General features: G+C 37.8%; 1 protein-coding gene across 2 annotated transcripts in view; it reads right to left on the bottom strand.

Moving 5' to 3' along the window:
• Positions 1-22924, bottom strand: part of USP32 (ubiquitin specific peptidase 32) — a 205565-nt gene that overhangs the window by 2375 nt on the left and 180266 nt on the right. For both annotated transcript variants that reach the window (XM_055320812.1, XM_055320821.1), the window contains exons 24-33: positions 21763-21914; positions 20145-20256; positions 18886-19097; positions 14393-14577; positions 11160-11246; positions 10120-10240; positions 5490-5681; positions 3267-3555; positions 966-1390; positions 387-479 (exon numbers count right to left, since the gene is read on the bottom strand). In XM_055320812.1, coding sequence (XP_055176787.1) covers positions 387-479; positions 966-1390; positions 3267-3555; positions 5490-5681; positions 10120-10240; positions 11160-11246; positions 14393-14577; positions 18886-19097; positions 20145-20256; positions 21763-21914 — 1868 coding nt within the window. The remainder of the gene's footprint in view (positions 1-386; positions 480-965; positions 1391-3266; positions 3556-5489; positions 5682-10119; positions 10241-11159; positions 11247-14392; positions 14578-18885; positions 19098-20144; positions 20257-21762; positions 21915-22924) is intronic.

The following is a 22924-nucleotide window of genomic DNA, read 5'->3' as shown; positions in this document are numbered from 1 at the left end:
ACCAGACTGCTTCCAATCAGCTTAATATTTTGGCAGTTTGATACCTGCCCTAAAATAAGCCCTATTATTTTCAATGTTTGTTTTGGGGAAGATATTCTGACCACAAGAAAATCAAAAGAATGACAAAAGAAAAAAAAGCTCAAATCCTAATATAGCTCAAAAGATAACTTTTTTCTCATTAACTAACACCTTCTTTTTCCTCACTGTTCATGTTTTCATTCTCTACTTGGCACATCACTTTTGCTCCTTTAATACTGAAGGCACCTATACACTGACTTTAACAGAAATAAGTATTTCCTACTTGGGACAAAGTCTGTTATTTCAACAAATGTCTCCTAATCTGTTGACATTTCTGTTTCTTTTATGCAAAGACTAGGGATATTTACCTTACAGCTGCTGTCATTATAACAGTACCACTTGCTGTTTGGGTTTTTGGCATAAGTGACATAATGGCCCCCGCCCAGAATTCCTGAATGGCACTGTAAGAGAGAAGAAAGCAGAGGTATGTTAGTCGTTAACAGCAGTATGGCCAGGGTGCAGTACTAGGACCTACTCAGGAAAACACCAATCACTTAGGTGATTAAAAAAAATGTTTTGGAACCACCTACCCTTTTCTAAAAACAAAACAAAAAGAGAAGTCAAAATTTAAAAGCTCTAAATCTTACCATTTTATAGTTGTAATTATTTTTTAAAAAGCAAAAATTCCTTAGGTGTACATAACTTTGATGCCTTGAATCCACGACTCCAATGATAGTGATTACATGATTATTCCCTGAATTGCACTGGGAGCACCCTGGATTCTACCTAGAAGGCCAAGATTTCTACTGCTAACTTTGTCTATCACCAAGCTCAATGGCTAGCAAATAAGCAGGCCCTGAAAAAATGACTGATGAATGAATGAAGATGAATGAACAAACCACAGAGAAGGGCAGATCATTCTGAGAACCATGTAACAAACCACTTACCGAAATTGCATATAGATTATAAATAGGCTTAACATGAACATCTTCTCTTTGGTCATCAGTGCTGTCTTCTTCACTGTGGTTTTCAAGCTGACCATTGCTGTAGCCGTTGCCACATGCCTCATGCTCATAGAGAAATCCATTGGCCAGAGCTACTTCGTGGTCCTGAGGGGTGACCAGCTCAGTTTGGCTGCCCCCCAGCATGGGCCCTCGGCTCAAGGCATCAGCCAGCTCACAAACTTGCCCAGCCCCATTCTCTTTGCTGGCATCCAAGTTCTCCTTACTACTTGACAGTTTATTTTTGCTGCCGATCTGGGGTAGCCGGAGCCTCCCTTTGCTCCTCCCCAAAGTCCTAGGGCTACTGTTAGGGCTGCTATTTTTGCTGGAGGGACAGCTGGTTCCACTTTTTCTTGATGAAGAAGGTGAACCTGTGAAAGGGAGAAAAGGAAAAGATTCATAAATCCCAATGCCACAAGTTTAACCAGCCACTAAATGCTAACTTTGAAGCCAACTTCACAAGTGTACACATAAAGGTAAATACAGGGGTGTTCTGACCAGCTTTTTATTCCTATCATGGAGCTGATAAGTTATATTCTTGTCTTCCTCAGGCCACGCTCCCACAGGTAGCAACATTCTGAAAACATGTACCATGTAGGGACTTAAAACCAGTAGAAAGATGAAAAGAGAAAAGAAGAGGAGAAAAGAGAAAATAAAATCAGCAGAAAGATGTACACCCGAGGCTAATATAACACTAATATATTAACTATACTGGATTTAAAATAAAATAAATAAAATAAAAATAAACAGCCAAAAGATATTAGGTCAGATTCAGTTCAAAACAACTAGACTAAGACGTATTACAAATACATATTCTCCCTTGTCAAATTACATTAAAAAATATGATCACCAATTATTAAGCAATTACTATTGCTAGGCACAGTATTGGAAATTCTCTCTCGGGGATTCCTGGGTGGCTCAGCGGTTTAGCGCCTGCCTTTGGCCCAGGGCGCAATCCTGGAGTCTCGGGATCGAGTCCCACGTTGGGCACCCGGCATGGAGCCTGCTTCTCCCTCCTCCTGTGTCTCTGCCTCTCTCTCTCTCTCTATGTCTATCATAAATAAATAAATAAATAAATCTTAAAAAAAAAAAAAAAAGGAAATTCTCTCTCTACTATCTCTCTCTCTCACAACAACCCGGTAAGGTAGTGGGTCTCAAACTTTTTGGTCATAGCCTCCTTCATCTCCTTCTATACTGTCAAAAATTGTTGAAGATCCCTAGAACTTGTGTTTATGTGGGTTATATCTATAAATATTAATCACATTAGAAGTTAAAACTGAGGAATTAAAAAAATACAATACATAAGAACATATTTCACCGATGATATCCTTGAATATCATGGTGGCTCTGACTCTACTGCATATCTGTGATAGAATGAAAGTTGAAAAGGTGAGTACTGTTCTTAGTATTCTTATAAAAATAGTTCTACTTTTCGAGGCTCCCTGAAAGGGTCTCTGAGAGACTCTCTAGGGATTCCCAGACTACACTTTTAGAACCTCTGCTGTAAGGGAACAAGGATAACAACTATCACTCATGATCACCATTATGTGTCAGGCATATATGGTGCTTCACCCTCTTTTTTTTTTAGTGTTTTCATCACCTTGCCTTCATTCTTTTTTTTTTTTTTAAGATTTTATTTATTTATTCATAGAGACACAGCTAGAGAGAGAGAGGCAGAGACACAGGGAGAGGGAGAAGCAGGCACCATGCAGGGAGCCTGATGTGGGACTCGATCCCGGATCTCCAGGATCACACCCTGGGCTGCAGGCGGCGCTAAACCGCTGCGCCACCAGGGCTGCCCCACCCTCTTTTTTTTTTAAAGTATGTATGTATGTATGTATGTATTTATTTATTTATTTTAGACACAGAGAATGAGAGAGAGAGAGAGAGGCAGAGACACAGGAGGAGGGAGAAGCAGGCTCCATGCCCGGAGCCCAACACGGGACCCGATCCCGGGACTCCAGGATCGCGTCCTGGGCCAAAGGCAGGCGCTAAACCGCTGAGGCAGCAAATCCTCAGACTTTGGGAACTTTTATGAATGAGAAAATAGATTTAGGGAGGCTGTGTCTTCTGCTAAAAGTCACACAGGTGACTCAAATCTAGATAGGTCTGATCCCAGACAGGTTCCTTCTACCTCACCAAGCAGTTGCTCCAGAATGGAAGACTGAGGGAAACATGCAACCTATGGGGGTCCCGAGAAAGCTCGGGTGACATCTGGGCCCCATGAGCCCCTCCAGGCTTCCTCACCTTTAGGGCTATTGATGATGTTTGCGCTGAGTGAAGATGGGCTCTTGCTCAGGAGCACATCCTCTTCTCCAGCTGAATTCTGAGCATCCGCTTTCTTCATGTCTCCTGATGGAACTCTAGGCTCAGAGAGGTCATCCCCCTGGGGTGTGAGTGGTTTACGCTGACAAAGGGCTGGGTCTCTCGGTACTAAAAAAGCACTAGGGTCAAAACTTTCACGAGGAAATTTAACAATTTTCTGTGATTTTATCCATCGACCATTTACAAATTGAAATCGTTTAAGGTGAATAATCTGGAGAAGGAAAGGTAGAAAACAATTACATTAAAGGGTTCAGGAGATACAAAATTACATTAAAAAACCCCAAGTCCAATACATGTGAATGTTCAAGAGTATATATTATATGTTTTTTTTCAAAAAGAATGCATCTATTATGTAACAGAGTTATCAGTGGGGACACTGGCCTTTAAATATATGACTAACATAGTATCTCCCTAATTTCATAGTCTGTACACATCCTAAATTCTTCCCAAATTTCTGCAACATCCTAGGAACCCATGTTTGCGTGTCTTCCTGCTTCCTGGGCCTGTAACCCACTCTGATCTTTACCATTTTCCAACATCATAGAAGATCTGCTCACAAATATACTTCTGCCATGAAGACAGAAGACTATGCTGAAGGAAAATGGATGAAACTTACCCAATCTCCAGTAGGAGGCCTCTTGTTTCCTACCATATCCTTTGGTTGTTACCAGGGAGTTTCACTGTCCTAAAGAGCGTAAGAATCTCCCTTTTCTGTTGTGGCTTCTCTTTCCTTTTTTAAAAGCAACAGATTCCTCTAATCTTATACAGTATTATTATACAATCCAGCGTGGGCACAGATCTTTGGGTCGCTATCTCTACCCTAAATGCTAACAATTTACTGTGTTACAGGGGCATACTGGTATATGGATCTACAGAAGCCCACCATGCTCTCAACATAACATTTATTCTTCACTATTCTTTAAAGACATCAAAAACATAGTTTTTATACAAATGCCTTAGTTGCATATGTTCTGATTACCACACGGGTTATATATAGTTATCAAAATTCATCAAACTAGACATTTAAAATCTATGCATTTCTTTTTTTTTTTTGAAAAGATTTTATTTATTTATTCATGAGAGATAGAGAGAGAAAAAGAGAGAGAGAGAGAGAGAGAGAATGAGGAAGAGACACAGGTAGAGAGAGAAGCAGGCTCCATGCAGGGAACCTGACGTGGGACTCAATCCCGGGTCTCCAAGACCATGCCCTGGGCTGAAGGCGGCGCTAAACCGTTAAACCACCTAGGCTGCCCTATGCATTTCATTTCATGTTAAATTAAACTTCAGTTAAAAATAAACTTTCCCCCTTCCCGCCTACCTGTCCTAAGCTTGGCCCTGTCCATTTCCTCTCTCCCCAGAGTTCTCATCCCTGGAGCTAGCTAATTAATGTTATTAATTTCCTGTGTATCCTTTCCTGGGAAGTTGTTCTGGTCCAAGGAAAGAAAACCTACGTTTATAGTCTCACAGAGTACCAGGAAGATGACATGAAGAAAAAAATACATACAAGGTTTGGTTAAAATATATCAATGCCTCACAGTTACATGTGATACAATACTTCCACCCTTAAGGAAAAAACTTTCTTAAATGAACAGGAAGATCTGGCACTTCAAACTCCCCTGACAAGCAACAGAAGTGTCTTTTACTCTATGAAGGAAGAAGACAGAAGTAGCAAATCACATGTAAAAGAACATATAAACCCCAGTGAACTTGTGTGCCTGTGCTGTGGCTATGTGACCAAGCACAGTGGGATTAGAGACTCAGGCTGCTCAACTGCTCTTCTAAAGAGCCTAAAGGGCGAGCCTAAAGCTTCTCTCTCTAGAGCCAGAAGTGCTTTCACCTTCTCCTTAAGGTCAAATTCACCAGGATGCACTTCTCACATACTGCACTGAACTATATATAGTTAATAGTCTATATGGTTTCTTTCTCCTATGGCCTGTATGCTCCTTCAGAGCAGGAACTGGAAATAATAACACATGCAGAACAATCTCTGTGTGCAACACAAAAACCTTGCACAGCAAAAGCATTTTAAACACTGCCAGCCACAGGAAGGGTCTTCTTTTCTCAAAAGTAACAAAACTCCTTTTTGTTCGTGACTTCTTTCCTTTATGCTAGGCTCCTGCTCTCTGAGGTAGTGCTGTAACATACCAGGATGGGGGGAAGCCTCCAAAGATCCAGCTTCTTGGTTGCCAAGCAGTGGGTCTTACACTTGGAACAGTAGTACATCTCATTTTCCCCTAACTCCTCCTCACTGGTGAAAGCACGGAGACAGCTGTCCAGGTTGATAGGCTCAGCTTGTGCTCGCCGACTCTGTTCCACACTCTCATGCTCATCTACAACCTGCAGGTGGAGGGAACAAGAAGAATGAGAGAAGGGTGGAAGAGAGGGAGTGAGTTTAAAATGGTCCCATGGCTATGTATCATCCGTTAGGTGACTCATTCTCATTTTATTCTACATGAAGAAAAAGAAAACACAACCCAAACGAATCTTGGAGCAAATGAAGTATTTGCGCATTACTTCCAAAATTACACCATTAACATCCTGGATCAAATTTATCTGACCATAATAGCTTTTCTTGAAAATTTTCTGAATTCTTCAAAATGACAAAAACAAGGAATTGCCTGTTTACTTTAAAATTTTTGAATTAGGGCAGCCCCGGTGGCACAGCGGTTTAGCGCCGCCTGCAGCCCAGGGCATGATCCTGGAGACCCAGGATTGAGTCCCACGTCGGGCTCCCTGCATGGAGCCTGCTTCTCCCTCTGCCTGTGTCTCTGCCTCTCTCTCTCTCTGTGCCTCTATGAATGAATTTAAAAAAAAATTTGTTTTTGAATTATAATGATATATTTTATTTAGTCCAATATATCCAAAACAATTATCATTTCAACATGTGATCAATATAAAAATTATTATTTTTTAATATAAGAATTATTGATGACATATTTTAGATTCCTTTTTACTAAGTCTTTGGAATCTACAATACTTCTTAACTTGAATCAGGCACATTAAAGTGTTCAATAACCACATGTGTCTAGTGGCTACCGCACCTCTATTTAATGAGTTTGAAATCCTTTAACAGCTTACATGTGAGCTTGCCCTCCCGCCAGGGGTGTTGAGGTTAGGCCATTTACTTTCTTTCTTTTTTTTTTTTTTAAGATTATTATTTTTTTAAGTTTTTATTTATTTACTCATGAGAGACACACAGAGAATGAGAGAGAGAGGCAGAGGGAGAAGTAGGCTCCCTGCAGGGAGCCCGATGTGGGACTCCATCCCAAGTCTCCAGGATCAGGTCCTGGGCTGAAGGCAGTGCTAAACTGCTGAGCCACCTGGGATGCCCGGCCATTTACTTTCAACTAGAAGGACAACATTGTTAGTATGCTGTAGGTTTTATAGAGGCTAGGAGAAATAATATCACTAGGTCACAGAAGCCAGATCTGGATTAAATGAGGAAGGGTACAGAAAAGCTGTCCACGAGAAGGCAACATACCAGAGCATGAAACCCCACAGGAAAAAACTCATTTGCATGCTAATGCCATGTAAGAGACTTATCAGAATACCATGTGTATCATCTGTCTCCTGCTTCACGGGGCCTTTTTATCGAGATGACAAGGAAGATGGCAATAAAAGCAACAGTAGGCTCAAAAAATGCCCAACTTTGTTGAGAAGGTCCCTCACACCTGCCCAAACCTCTCTGGTTCTATTAATCAGCATACTAGATTTTGGAGCAAAACCTAGAGAAAGAGAAAGAGAGCAGAGAGGGTAGGTGTGCAAGTATGTGTGTTGGAGGTAGTATGGGATCAGGAAGAAGGATAGGAGGAGGTAGCCAGACTGCAACAGGAAAGGAAGAATTCTTCCCCCTCTCATTCTTGGTTGCCACCTAACAGCAACCAAGAACCATAGTGGGTGAGGCACGGCATTAGGACTATGAATGCCACCATGAGACTTCACACAGGAAGTCTCATCCCAGGGTGGGGTCTGGACACCAAGTCCAACAATGCACACACAAGTCCATTACTGAACTTATTACTCACCCCGTCCAGAGGTGAATTTGTTCTCTTTGCCTGAGGCAACTTCCCTTCTGTTTTCCTTCCTGAACTTCTGATGGGAACACTGAGCTGTCTAACTTATAAATTGGCATGGTTCAGGACATTCATTGGTTTACAACAGGTTTTCATGTGTGACTTTTCCCCCACACGAGATGATAGCTGAGTCACAGGCTGTCAAATGCTAGGGCTGACCATGCATTTAACGGTTTTAACATTGCATCACTGCCATTTCTAAAGATCTATAAGAAGAGGAACTTAGAGAAAAATCTTTTTTTTTTCCCCCTGAACGAGAAATCTGGCTTGACCTTAGGTCACTGACTTCTTTTCTGATACTAACTTTCATCATCTTTTGAGCTGGTCATCCAAAGGAAAAACTGACATGCTTCAAAAGAAAATATGTTGCATCATGGTTGCTGGAATTAGAGTAGAAAAACGGTAATATTCTTTTCTCATAGCTGGTTAAATATCATCTCCACTATCTCGATCAGGGATGCTTTATGGACAACCACAAACTGCAGTAAGCTAGTAAAGAATGTTGATCTTTATTCACTATATTTCTTATGGAACACAAAGGCTATAGAGCTAGATGGAGACAAGGAGGAAGGTTGATAAAAATACCTATTTGAGTACTGACAATAATTTTTATTTATCAATAAAATTTCCCTAAATGACAAAGATCCCCTTTTTATCTCTTGGAACCCATTCCCAGATTCTCTACCACTATTCAAATAGTTTAAATAACTCATTGACACCCTCTTTCTTCTTCTGCTTGAAATCTCTATTTTTTTTTTTAAGATTTTATTTATTCATCTGAGACAGAGTGTGCAAGCAGGGAGTCCATCTTGGGGCTTGATCCCAGAACCCTGGGATCATGACATGAGCCAAAGGCAGATGCTTAACCAAATGAGCCATCGAGGCTTTTTTTTTTTTTTTTAAGATTTTATTTATTTATTCATGAGAGACAGAGAGAGAGAGGCAGAGTCACAGGCAGAGGGAGAAGCTCCCCATGGGGAGCCTGATGTAGGACTTGATCCCAAGACCCGGGGATCATGACCTGAGCCAAAGGGAGATGCTTAATTGAATGAGCCACCCAGGTGCCCCTCCCCCTTTTATACTCTTCATACAAAGACAAACATTGTCAAAATATTGGCAGATTTTCTTCAGTCCTTTTCCTAAATAGTATTCTTTTATACTGCAAAGATTTTTCAGCAAATGAAATTTTATACCTTGCTTTAAAAAAAACCCATACATGGTTATGTCAGTAAAAAAACTGGTAATGGGGCTTCTGGGTAGTGTAGTCAGTTAAACATCTGATTTTTGGTTTCAGCTCAGGTCGTGATCTCAGGGTCATGAGATTGAGCCCCACACCAGGCTCTGAACTTGGCATGGAGTCTGCTTGAGACTCTTTCTCTCTCTCTCTTTACCACTTCCCCACTCGCTAAGTTAATCTTTAAAAAAACAAAAACAAAAAATCTTTAAAGCAAAAAACCACCTCCTACACCGGGTAATCATTATTTTCAATGACTGCATAATATTTTACCCAATTAATACACTATGCTTTATTTAACCATTCCTCTAATGTGGGACACATACAAGTTGTTTCAAATTTTTTTACTATTCTAAAAAATGCTATGATAAATATTTGTCAGCAAAACAGAGTTTTTCCCTAGAATAAATTCCTAGAAGGTAAATCACTGGGATAAAAAAACATAAAACATATGGTTAATAATGTCAATTTTGAACCAAGTTATCTCCTTTGTCTACGTGACTCCCTAATCACATGCAGAAACCAAAGGTAGGAAGAGAAATTATGTAGGAAGATATTAGTCATGTGGTCCCAGTTTCCAGCAAGGCAGGATATCTCAATAGCAAGTTGGTTTCCATGGAACCCTAAGAGCATCACTGAAAGTGGAAATGGGGTGAGATTGAACAGGTCACGTAGGCCCTTCTTTCTATAAGCAGGATGTCCTCTAGAGCCTTTCAGATTGTTCACTGGAAATTTCCATCAAGAGCCACGTAAATGCAAAAGCTACTATAATTCTTCATGTGACTAAAAAAAAAATCCTTTGGTTCTGTTGTTTTTACTTCTCCATCAGATTCATCATATCTTTATCTATCTGCTACTTAGCCAAACTATCCTTCAAATGATTATTTGGCAAACATTCTTAGGTATGGAGTTAGTATTCTTTTTGAAGTAACATTTTCAAAATTTAAAAAGTGCCCTGGCCAGTTTTAGGATTGCTAAGTGTAAGAATAGCTACTGAGATGTACTCTTAGATGCCCAGTCTTGAAACATTTGATCTTTTCTCTAGTTTTTCTGATCACTATGCCCATTACGCACCTATAGCCCTGGGATGCCTTTGAGCTAAGTAATGGTGGTTATTAAATGCTGCAGCTTCAATAATAATTAATAAATAGGCAGAGAGATATTTATTGCTTGGTATGCGATGGCCAAACAATATAACATCTTAATTATACCCAGAAGTTTCAAGACTTACTTTTTTGTATTAGTATTTCTGAAATATAATGCCCCAATACAATTAAATCTAGAAGTGGGAAAACTGAAATATCCATATACTCATGTCAATCAATATATTAAGTGCCATAGAGAATACCAATGAATGTTTTTTTGATGGATGATTTAGATCATCTAACCAGAAATGGCACAATACGGTTAAACTGGGAAAATGTTTACAAATAAAAATCACCATCTTATGGTGGCCTTGAGTACTTACCCTTTCCTGTGATGTTTGATAGCGGAGGTGAAGAGCTGTAGGGTCCCAATCCACAGCAATATAGGCATTTCCAATGAAAGCTCTGTCTTCCCCACAATCAATTTTACAGCCTCTGCAAAATCTGAAGGCGGGGGGAGAACGATGATCTATTAAAGGGAGGAATAATCATGAAAGAATCTAAATTTTCTTCATCACAAATATTCTCCCTTTCTACTTCTCCACTTTCTTGGGTTCACAGTCTGTGATCAATTCATGAATATGTACTGGTAGTTATTATTTCAGGGAAGCATGCTCATCACTTCTCAAGTCTCTGGTTTCCGAAGTACTTGACAGCCATTTGTTAATGCACATGAGTATTTGTGGACTTTATGGTAAATAAATGACATGAGAATTGGACATTTGAGATAATACATCTCTAAGAAAATTCTAAATTTAGTTATTTAATGCTCTGAGGTAGGACAACTCATCTGATACAACACTGCCTATTTCCTTGTTTATAAAATGGCACATTAAATAAATACATATAAAAATTTATGGGAGGGGAGGGACCATGATAAGGCCATGGTTTCAGCAGCTATTTAGATTCTTTTTGCTAAGTCCATTACAGCTCTCTGAAGGATGACTTCAGTACTCAGGTATTTTCCAAGCTGAAATAGTAATGACCAATCAATCCCCATAATTTTTCTAAAAATAAAAAATAGACTTCCAGGAATGTCTAGTAAGTAGATTATGGTTCTACTGGGCTCAGAACTGCTAAACTGATTTATATTTAAGGAGTACAAAGTATAAAATAATAAATATTGATCATAAACTATGAATTTGATGAGGATCATAAGAGTTTACAGAACCAGCTAAGGGTTAAGAGCAAAACTAAGCTACAGTCCTCACAATAAGGAAAAGATGAATCAACAATTCCTTGAGTTTATTTTAAGCTTCTCATTATTCAATATTTCTTCTAAAAGCTGGAAACCTTATGAAAAAGGTATAATATCTGAAGCTGCAATTCCACTAAAATTTTCTTTTGTAGAAGATCACTTTACCTATACCATGGGCACCAAGCACAGGAGTTCCCATCTTTCTGCACAACTCGTAGAGTGAAGGGATATTGATAGCCCATACTGTCATCACTGAAACAGAACATAGACCAAAGAGTATAAAAAACATTTCTGATTTGAGGTCTCAATTTCTTTTCATTTTCTCTTGAAGTAACCCAAGGCAGGGACATCTGTCATAATAGTATGCTCATGGTGATGGTTCAGTGCTGGTTATCTTAACCCATTTGCAGCAGCCCTGTACCAACCACACTCAGGGCTTCCATGCAGAAGGGTAAACAGACTAGACTGCCAGATGTCTCTAAGAGAGCCCATGTGGTCCATGCAAATTTTATAAGATAAGCAAATCATGAAATCAAATACCAATTATCCTTCAGCCCTAATCCTATCATAAGATTTAATTCACATTAAACTGAAATAATTAGACCTTTCTATGACAAGAACATTGACACAGCACAGAAGGCTGAAAGGTCATATGATTTTTTAAAAGAGTCGACTAACTATATTATTTAGAAGTTTTCTTTAATCAGAATCCTGTTGTGGTACATGAGAGGCACCCTTTTTCCCTGCCTTAACTACTCAAAGCTATAAGGCACATAACATTTTTAGAGTAATGTCTTTTAACTGCAAGATAGCCTTGAATTCTCCAACTTAAGAAAATATTTATTCATCCTTGTCCCAGTAAGAAGCAATGCAGGACAGCACATTTGGCAATTGGTAATGGCTATTACATGGCTGCTGAAGGTAATGAAACCATAAGGACTTTATTACCTCCAAAAATATCAGTTCCAAATATCCTAGTTTGTAACAACCACCTCCTACCCTTTTAAATTACTTATTCAAGTATCACCACTTTAACAATTCTTTGACCAAAGAAAATTTCTAATCCCTGCCCCCAAACCCTCACTTTCTTCCTTGTCCACTGTCCTTCAAAATAATCTTTTATATAGATCCTCAATTCCAGGAATTTGTCCATCTAATCTAAACATGCATATTTATTAACATTAATACTCACAAAAATAGAGAATGCACAATGAACCCCCATGTATTTGTCACCCAATAATAATAATCATCAACCTTTGGCCACTTTTATTTCACCTATACCTTTACCTAGCTCCACTAGAGTCTTTTATTCAATTAAAAAAAAAAAACTATGGTAAAATACACATAAAATTTACCATTTAATCACTTTTAAGTATACAATTCAGTGGCAGTAAGTACATTCACAATGCTGTGGAACCATCACCATCATCTATCTCCACAAATTTTTCATCTTTCTAAACAGAAACTCTGTATGCATCAAGCAATAATAATTCCCCTACACCTCTCCCCCTAAACACTTGTAACATCTAATCTACTTTCTGTTTATGAATTTGCCTACTAAAGATATCTTATAAAAGTGAAATCTCACAGTATTTGTCCTTTCGTGTTTGGCTTATTTCATTCGTCTGATATTTTCAAGGTTCATCTATGTTGTAGCGTGTATTAGAACTTCATTCCTTTTTATGGTTGATGAATCCTCCATTGTGTGGATATACCATAGTTTGTTTATCCATTTGTCTGTTGATGAACATTTAGGTTGTTTCTACCTGTTGGCCATTGTGACCCACCAGATTATTCTGAAGGAAATTGGAGGCATTTCATCTTCATTCATAAATATTTCAGTGTGGAAAAAAAAATTCAGTGTGTTATCTCTAAAAGATCAACTCTTACTAACTTTTTTATTGCTTGTAGGAGCACTTTCTCTTTAACCTATTCTAATCTCCATGCCTTCATCTATACCACTCCACTAAAAGCTTTTGCAAAGGTCACAAAAGACTACCATTTTATCAAGTCCAGTGGTCAGTTCCCATTTCCTTTAATCTTTCTGCAGCACTTGAAACTCATCAGTTCTTCCTTTAAACACTTCTTCAGTTAACTTCTGGGACACTAACTCACTCCTGATTTCCTTCTTATATCACTGGCCGCTCCTTCTCAATTGCTTTTGCTGTCATTTTTCTATCTTTAAATGTTGGAATGGATGAGGAATTAGGTTGTGGGTGTCTTCTCTATGTAACTCTTATTCTCTAAATGATATCATCTAGTCTCAGGGCTTTAAATACCAACTATGTGTTGATGACACCTATATTTCTATCTCCAGCAAAGGACACTTAAGTGTATCTCCCACTTGAAAATATAATATACACCTTTAACTTGATTCCTGTCATCTCTTGCCCCAAACCTACTCTTTCCTCAGTTTTCCTCATTTCATTAAATGTTAACACCATTCACAAACAATTGCTCAGGCTGAAAAACTACCTCTTTCCCTCATATTCCATATCCAATTCACTTAGCAAGCCTTGGGAAAAGCAGTAATTTGGAAGTTCTTCAATTTAGTCAGACTTTTGCTTTAAGTTTAATCTTGCCCTATGATATTTTTACTAAACACAACATTCTTCAATTGGTTATCTTTTATTTTTAGTTTTCCTTTAAGATTTATCCTTAAGCCTTATCCTAGTCATCAAAAAACCCCATACCATAACCTATCAGCAAAGAGAACTTCTTTATTCAGTTAACACAGAAGCTGAACGCTCATTTGCACCATGACAATGACATAATAAACTACAATTCAGTTCAGTTATATAAATGAGGCATCACAATCTCAACAATTGTTAGAAGTAAATACATTTACTAAGTTAATAGAACAATGGGAGGAGGAATGGAAAAGAAGAAACAGAAGATGTTTATTTTCTTTACCTAGACTTATGAAATTATTCTGTGTTAAACTGACATGGTATGGAAATAATCCAACTGAATCACTTGTTATGGCATGGGAATTTTTTAGAGTACATGTATAGAAATGCACACTATTCTTATTCTGAATTTCAGAGGGTTGAGAGGATACAATTTTCTTGGTGAATTCATACTCTCTAGTTTTGTAATAACAGAAATCAAGGATATTGCCTGAAGGATTTAACACATTAGCAGGAGGGATTTTAGGTAAGAGATTAGAGAATGAAAGGATTATTAGACACTAGAATGTCTAGGTAATGAAAGGAAACTGTATAGTCTCTCCTACTCAAAAGATCAAACCAAATGGTTGAATTATATGTTCTCTGGATGGTTCTTCAACAAGTGAATAACCCTAACACAGAATACGTCCTATGTATCACACAGAATTCATACAAATTATTCTTCTTGAGTTTGGAAACCACAGGGCTAGGTTAATCCCCTAAACTCACCAATCCTGAGCATGGTTACTGGCTTCCTGAGGTGGGAGGGGGCTGGCTAATCGAGACACTTGAATCCAAACTGCATCATATAAGTCCTTCTTCCGGGTATGCACAGTACATGGAACAATCAGTGGCATTCCAAAGAGGCTGGGGCGATTCTTCTGAGATGAAAGGAAATACAGTTCTGTCCTCATCTGTATGTACAAACAACAGAAGAGAAGGCTGAGAGGACAGGTCTTTGATTCCTCCCTTTCATTCTTCTAAGGCTGCCGATAACAGGCCTCGCTATCATTTTCAAATTAGTCACCCCCACACCTCTTTATTTGATAGAATCATCTTTTATTAATATTAATATGAAGAGAATGGTTATTTCAAGTGGAATCACTGAAAGGTTGAGGTATTGCCAGTTTCAGAACTGCTATCAAACACAGGTTTTCAGCACTTAATATTTTCAAACTAGTTTTCTCTGATAAATATTTCTCATACCCACTAAATCATACATAAAAACTAGTAATAGTTTCATAGCTCAAGGCCCCCCCCCCCTTTTTTAAATAGCTCAAGGCTTTTAAAAGCAATGAAAATCCTTTCTTTAGAAAGTATGGCAGTAAACCAAAACTCTCTCGAAATGCAATTTTCTAATAAGGTATTGATAGTTGTTAGAGCATAATTCTCAAACTTTTGGAAAGGTATGAAACCCAGTTATTTAATGTTGTAAAATCTTATGCACCCTCCTTAAAAGTAGCTGAGTGACTCTAGTCTTTTTTGTTTTTTAATTATATAATAGAATAAAAGTAAAAAAAATTTCCTTTTAGCATGTTAAGGTTTTTAGGCAGGGGCCAAACCGCTGCACCACCCAGGGATCCCTCATGTTAAGGTTTTTATGATATCCTTAATATAGAGATACTACATAGAAGTAGCTTAGAAATGGCTGCTTAATAAAAGAAAAGTTTATTGTAATTGAAAGTTTGGTTGGGAGTTTAGGATTACTCAAAAAAAAAAAAAGGCTGCTGAGCATTTGGGACATTTAATTAAGCATGGAAGAATAGTGTTGCCTTTCACAGAAGTGATGGGATAAGGAACTTGACTTGAGGCAAACAGACAGTAAGATCAATTTTAGGCATTCCAAAAGCAGCTGTCTAGACCATGAAGGAAACTGGAAACAGGGAATTGGTTAAAAGGTGAAAATTAAGAGCTGTCAAAATGGTCCAGTAATTATAAAAATGTCTACATTAATGCTTTAGCACTTACCAAGCACATTATATAACATATACATGATAACTGTAGAGAATTGTTTTCTAAGAAAAACTTTAAAAAAGTACATCAGAGTTCTTAATTTATGCTGATAACACTTGGTAAAAAAAGACATAGGGAAATGCATGAATCAATTATTTTAGCTGATGGGACCAGTCAGAGCTGTGCTTAAAGACAATTCCAAGTCACAAAGAACCCCTTAATTCTCTGTCTACTCGTACAATCCTGTCTAGAACATGGTCCATAGAATATCATCCATAATGGTCAGAAACTCACTTTAAGTCAAGAGTTATTAATTCAAAGAGGGAGAAAAGTACATTTTAAGGAATTATCAGAAAGCAAAGAGCTGTACAATTACCACTCAGGTCAAGACATAATATAGCCAGCACTCTAAAGGCCTCCCTCTGCTTCCTTCCAATCACAAAAATCTTGATTTTGGCTCAGGTCATGGTCTCAGGGTCATAAGATTGAGCTCCAGATCAGGCTCTGTGCTGAGCATGGAGCCTGCTTGGGATTCTCTCTTTCCCTCTCCCTCTGTCTCCCCTGCTCTGCTCGTGCTCTTTCACTAAATAAATAAGTAAATAAAATATATTTTTTAAAGTTAACAGTTTTTCTGAATTTTATGGTAATCATTTCCTTGCTTTTCTTTTTTTTCCCCCTTGCTTTTCTTTATAGTTTTGTAGCTTACGCATAAAAAGTCAATTTCATTTTCCCTATTTAAAATTTTTTTATTTTAAAATAAATCCTAGTTTATATTTCTTTTGTCTGGCTTCTTTCCCACAACATTATGTTTATGAGGTTTATTTATGTTGAGTATAACTCTAAGTCTATTCATTTTCATTGCTGTATAATACCCTATTATATAAACTTCTTATTCCTTCTAGTATTCATGGACATTTATTTTTTTAAAAAGACTTATTTATTTATTTTAGAGAGAGAGAGAGAATCTCCAGCAGACTCCCTGCTGAGCACAGAGCCCGATGCGGGGCTCAATCTCATGACCCTGACACCATGACCTGAGCTGAAATCAAGAGTCTGATGCTTAACCAACTGAGACACCCAGATGCCCCAACTAATGGACATTTAATGTTTTCATTTTTTGTTTTCAGCTTTGGGCTATTACAGATAATGCTGTTATCTGAACAAATATTCTTATACATTTTTCCTGGTACACATAAATCTGTTTTTAGTAGATGCTTAAAAAGAACTGCTTATCTTTAACTAGAAAACTAATTTCTAAAAGAGCTATTTTAACTTACACTCTTATTAGCAGGTATGAGAGTCCCTGTTGCTCAAATATCCTTACCAACACTGTCAATCTGTTCAATCTTAGCTCTTCTGGTGGGTGCACAGTTATATGGTAATGTGACTTTTGCATTTTCCTAGTTAGTAGTATGGCTGATCACTTTTTCATATGGCTATTGGCTATTTGGATATCCTTTCTGTGGAAGCATCTGTTTAAGTATCAGCCATTTTTTTTACTGGATTTTTTTTTTTCTAAATGATTTATGCTAGTTCTTTGTATTTTCTGGATTGAGCCCTTTGGTGGTTAGAGGAGTTGTAAACATTTTCTATTTCAAGGCTTGCCTTTTTACTCTTTTTTTTAAAGATTAATTGAAAAAGAGAGAGAGGGAGAGAGAGCGTGTGTAAGAGAGAGCTTGAGCAGGGGGAGAGGCAGACACTCGGCTGAGCAGGGAACCCAATGTGGGGCTCAATCTCAGGACCCTGGTTTCATGACCTGAGCTGAAGGCAGATGCTTAACTGATGGAGCCACCTAGGTGCTCCACCTAGGTGCTCCATTTACTCTCTTAATGGTGTCTCTTGATGGAACTAAAGTCTTAATTTTAATGATATCTAATTTATCTCTTCCTTATATCTTCTTAGTGCTTTTTGTGCCCTATTTAAGCAGTCTTTCCATACATCAAGGTCATGAATGTATTCACCTTTAATTCTCTTCTGGGTTTTTTTTTTATTATTTTGCTGTCATATTTAGTTTTATAGTCCACCTGGCATTGAATATTGTGTGATGAGAGAGGTCGGTGTCAAGTTTCATATGGCTATCCAATTATCTCAGCACCACAGACTAAGAAAATTGTCTCTCACTGATCTACAATGCCATCTTTGCTATAAATCAAGCATTCATACATTTGCAAACTTGTTTCTGGGCTTTCTATTCTAATCCACTGGTCTATTTGTCTTCTCTCATACCAATATCACAATGTCTTAAGTACAGTGGTGTTATAAAATCATAGTATCTGGTAGCTCAATTCCTCATGCTTTGTTCTTCAAGACTGCCTTGTTTTATTCCTTCAAATATTTGAGTCTCTTTAATTTTTGTCAATAATATTCTATTGTATTCCTTATAGATGCCTTGTATATCTGTTGTAGCTTATTTCTAGGTACTTAATTTTTTTCATTCTATAGCAAATGATATATGTAGTGGATTGGATGATGGCTCCCTGAAAGATATGTACACATCCTAGCCCCCAGAACTTGTGAACGTGACCTTATCTGGCAAAATAGTTTTTGCAGGTGTAATTAAGTTGAGGATCTTGAGGTGAGATATCCTGGATTATCTGGATGGCCCCTGAATCTAATGACAATGCTTTATCAGTAAATTTTAGTAGTGAAGAGTAGAGGGAGAAGGTGAAGACCATGCAAAGAAGGAGGCAGAGATTGGAGTTATGAGCTAAGAAATGCCTATGGAAGTTGGAAGAGGCAAGGAAGGATTCTCCCCAAAAGCCTCTGGAGGGAGCATAGCCCTGTTGATTTCAGATGTCTTGATTTTAGACTTTCAGCCTTTAGAACTATGAAAGAATAAATTTATGTTGTTTTAAGCCACCAAATTTGTGCTAATTTACTATAGTAGTCCTAGGAAACAACTTGTTTTACCCAAGAACATTCTTGTTTCTCTCCAACAAACCAATCAACCAACAAACCAATCTCCAAAGGTACCCACACCTACATGGCAGAGAAGATGTACCTGCCTACATGAACACAGGAGACACAAACTTTTAAAAGAAATTAGTATTCAGATGTACCAGCTATCCGAATGCTGTTTAATATGAGTGAAGAATCTCATTACATACATAGGCCAGCATGTGTGATACTGAGTCCTAGCTCTGATCACTTACAATAGCATACATAATACATTGAAAGTGAACACAAAGAAGATGCTTCAAAGACAGAAAGTAGTTACGTTTCACAAACACTGGCAAGACCAGCTGTAACTTGCCTAACATTAAACTAACCATTTTTCGGTGGACTGCAATGATGTAGCCTGTAAAGGAATTGTCAGGAACAGATGGCATATGACCATTCACCATTCCATTTGTAAAGTTCTTCTCAGTTCCACATGGCACAACAGTGTTTGGCATTCCGTTAGGTATGAATATTGGTCGGGGCAAGTCCCCATTGGTGGTTAGGGTGAACATTCCATTTGTAGATGGGGAAGAGGAGAAATCTACAAATTCAAAGATAAGTACAGCATCATAAGCTTGTGGTGCCTTCTCTTTGCTCTTTTCTCAAATAATGTGGGGACCCAGGCCACTGTAGTAGAGAATTTTTAGCAAAGGACAGGGAGAAATCATAGTTCAAATAATAATTCTAGACTGACTAGAAGATTTTAATTTCAAATTTTACTTCTATTAACTCACGCTTAAGATTAAATGACAAAGCAAGAGTAACTGCTAGAAAATTTTCTGAAACTTTTAAGCAAAATTTTTGTAAAAACCTTTATCAGTACCATATTGTTGCATGCAAACAATTCTTTGTTTTGTTTTTCCTCTTCACAAATTCATTTCTCTATTCTCCTAAAAAATGTTTAGTCAAATACAGTAGCCTCTAGCTAGATGTTGCTTTTTTTTAATTAAAAAAAAACTTTATGTCCCACAAATGCAAATCCTTCCCCATTGACAACAACCCCTCCAACCAAAGTGATATATTTGCTACAAATGATGAAAGATACTTTTAAAATTTACATTAATTTAAAAATGCATTTCCCTCAGTCTCAACAGTGCTCAACAGTCCATATGACTAGTGAATATTCTATTGGATAGAAAAGATTATAGAATAGACGATATTAATATGGTCAAAAAGACTTGATGGATAACCATATCAAATCACATGCAATCTTAGGTAAGTATGTTTTTTTTGGTTTGTTTTTATTTCCCACCCTCACCCTAAAAAGATTCTTTTTTAGTTGTGTTTATTGTTTTGTTTTCCTAATAGTATATTCCTCTTACACCATCTGTTGCCATGTTAATGTCAAATAAAAGTAACCAAGAGATCTGAATTCCAGTGGCAGATTTAGTTAAATAAGCATTTACTTATCACTTATGTTGCCTTAATTTTATGCTCCTCATCTAAAAAATGAGGAATTTAGTCAAATAATCACCAAGGTTTCAGTCAGGCTCCAAAATTCTTTTGCCCAAATATCCTTAGCCCAAACAAATACAAACCGTAAGGCCAAATGTAAAGCTGAAATCACAAGGAGCTCTAGATCTCTTACCTGTCTGTACTGGACTAGAAGCTGAAATTGGAGATCCAGGAATGGGAATTTCAAATGCACACAAAAATCCACTCACTGAGAGTCGTACTTTTTGGTTGTCCTGAGGAAAATTCTACAGAAAAAGAGGTAAGATGAGAAGGGGGAAATGTTTCAGGTAAAATGGAAAATCGTCTCTTTGACACATTTAAGCTAAGTCTTAGGTGCTTTTACCAACAAAACAAACAAGATGACTGAATAATTTTTCTTAAACTTAAAGATGAAAGCTTGATAAACTAAGAACTAACCTTACTGATAAAACCATTATTCCTTTCCATGAGAAAGAAGTATGTTGTGTGTAACTGGCTCCTTAAAGTTTTGTCCTTCATTTTAAGCATCTAAGCTCCAACCTCAGAGAGATCTTACCTTTGCTTTACACATTTGAGAAAAACATCAATTAGGTGAGTTTGTTTAGAAACCCCCCCAAAATAAATATTAATAATACCAATGGCAGGGGCTCAATTCAGGCTAGGCAACATATTTATTATTATTTTATATAAAATTTTTAAAACTTATTTTATTTAAATTCAATTAGTTAAGAGTGTATTATTAGTTTCAGATGTAGAGTTCAATTATTCATCTGCTGTCTTTTAACACCAGAGCTCATTGTATCATATGTCCTCCCTTAATGCCCATCACCCAATTACCCCATTCTCCCACCCACCTAAACTTTTTATTTTTTTGTTTCCAGTTTTTATTTAAATTCTAGTTAGTTAATATATGGTGTAATATTAGTTTCAGGCTGTTTTTCTAGCTGCTATGCAGGAAGAAGTGATTTGTGTCAATTTGTCTTTGCTCTCTAACTTCTTAGTGTGTTGAAAGGCCAGGTAAATATATTCATAAAGAAACAGTAAAAGCACACATTTATAAATATGTATAAAACTTTAACTTAGGAAGAATTCTAGTGAGAGTGGTAATATAGAAGAGCTGTAAAGTGTAGCAGCAGTGGTCACTGGAGGAAATCTATATTATAGTGATATAGCTAGATTGTACCATATAGATAGCACTGGACTTATGTGTGTTTTCCTTCTTTAAAAAAAATGCCACTATCATTATTACTTCCTTTTTAAAAAAAAAAAAGATTTTATTTATCTATTTGAAAGAGAGAGAGAGAGAGAAAGCAGGGAGCTCAATGCAGGGCTTGATCCTAGGACTCTGGTGATACTAAGCAGACACTGATGATCTGAGCCGAAGGCAGACACTTAATGGGCAGAGCCATCCAGGCGCCCCTCATTATTACTTGACAATCCTTTTTAAAAGTTTCTGGGATGGGAAACTTGAGAAATTTTTTTGTTTAGTCTTTGTTGTGTTTTAATATCTCCTCCCTCAGTCATTAATTGAGAAACTTGTGGGGTTTTTTTAATTTAAAAGGTTTACTTATTTATCTGAGAAAGAGAGAATAGATTAAGGGCAGAGGGAGAGGAAGCAGACATGGGACTTGATCCCAGGACTCTGAGATCACGACCTGAGCTAAAATCAAGAGTCGGCTGCTCAACTGACTGAGCCACCTAGGTTCCCCGAGAAAACTGTGATCTTTGAAGGATGGAATCAAGAGTATCTTAGAAGGAACAGTTAATATTACCTTTATGTTGGAACCATGTACTTCTGCAAGAAGGATCTGTTCTGATTTAAGCCCACAGAGATCGCTTAGCTGTTTTTTTAAACCTGTGTACTTTTCATCCATATTTAGTCGTAGTCCATATCGTACAGGGGTAGTACCATCCAGTTTAATAACTAGTAAAGAAAAAATATCTTTTATCAGTAAAATGCAGGTTTTGCTGAAAGCTTTCCTGTGTGTGTATGAGAGTGAGTGAGAGAGAGACAGACAAACACACTTGGAAATAGCAAACATTTCAGACTAGAATTTTTTAACAAGGACTTTATTTATTATTTATTTGAGAGAGAGAGCAGGGGGAGAGGCAAAGGGAGAAGCAAACTCTCTGCTGAGCAGGCAGCCTCGTGTGGGGCTCAATCCCAGGACCCTTTCTTTTTTGAAAAGACTTTATTTATTCATGAGAGACACAGAGAGACAGAGAGGCAGAGACACAGGCAGAGGGAGAAGCAGGTTCCCTGCAAGGAGCCCGGTGTGGGACTTGATCCCAGATCCCAGGATCATGCTCTGAGCCAAAGGCAGATGCTCAACCACTAAGCCACCCAGGCGTCCCGGGCCCTGGGATCCTGATCTGAGCCAAAGGCAGACACTTAAGTGACTGAGCCTACCAGGCACCCCTCAGTCTAGAATTTTTATTTTATATATAAACCACAATAGATAGTACTCAGGGATGATCTTAAGTGAAATCATTATTTTTTGATGTTTATCTGATATAGAAGTATGAGTGGTTTTGCAAAATTTTAAGGAGTTTCTGGCATGTTTGAAACTAATAGAGAAATCAATGGGCACAAGCCTTAGACCTATGTTTCAGGTCTTTCAAGCTTCAAATCATGTCTGAAATTAGATTGCTAGATTATAACATGAGGGTCAATTTTTATGAGAATGCATTATAAAGAAATGACTATACTAATTCATTTTTTACAAAATATTTTATTTATTTGTGTGTGTGTGTGTGTGTGTGTGTGAGAGAGAGAGAGAGAGAGAGAGAGAGAGAGAGAGAGAGAGAGGCAGAGACATAGGCAGAGGGAGAGGCAGGCTCCATGCAGGGAGCCTGACATGGGACTTGATCCCGGAACTCTGGGATCAGGCCTGAGCCAAAGGTAGATAGATGCTCAACTGCTGAGCCACCCAG

This window comes from Nyctereutes procyonoides, unplaced genomic scaffold, assembly GCF_905146905.1.
Source record: "Nyctereutes procyonoides isolate TBG_1078 unplaced genomic scaffold, NYPRO_anot_genome, whole genome shotgun sequence".
Classification (NCBI taxonomy): Eukaryota; Metazoa; Chordata; class Mammalia; order Carnivora; family Canidae; genus Nyctereutes; species Nyctereutes procyonoides.
Note: the sequence above shows the minus strand (reverse complement) of the source record. Positions and strands in the feature narration are given on the sequence as shown.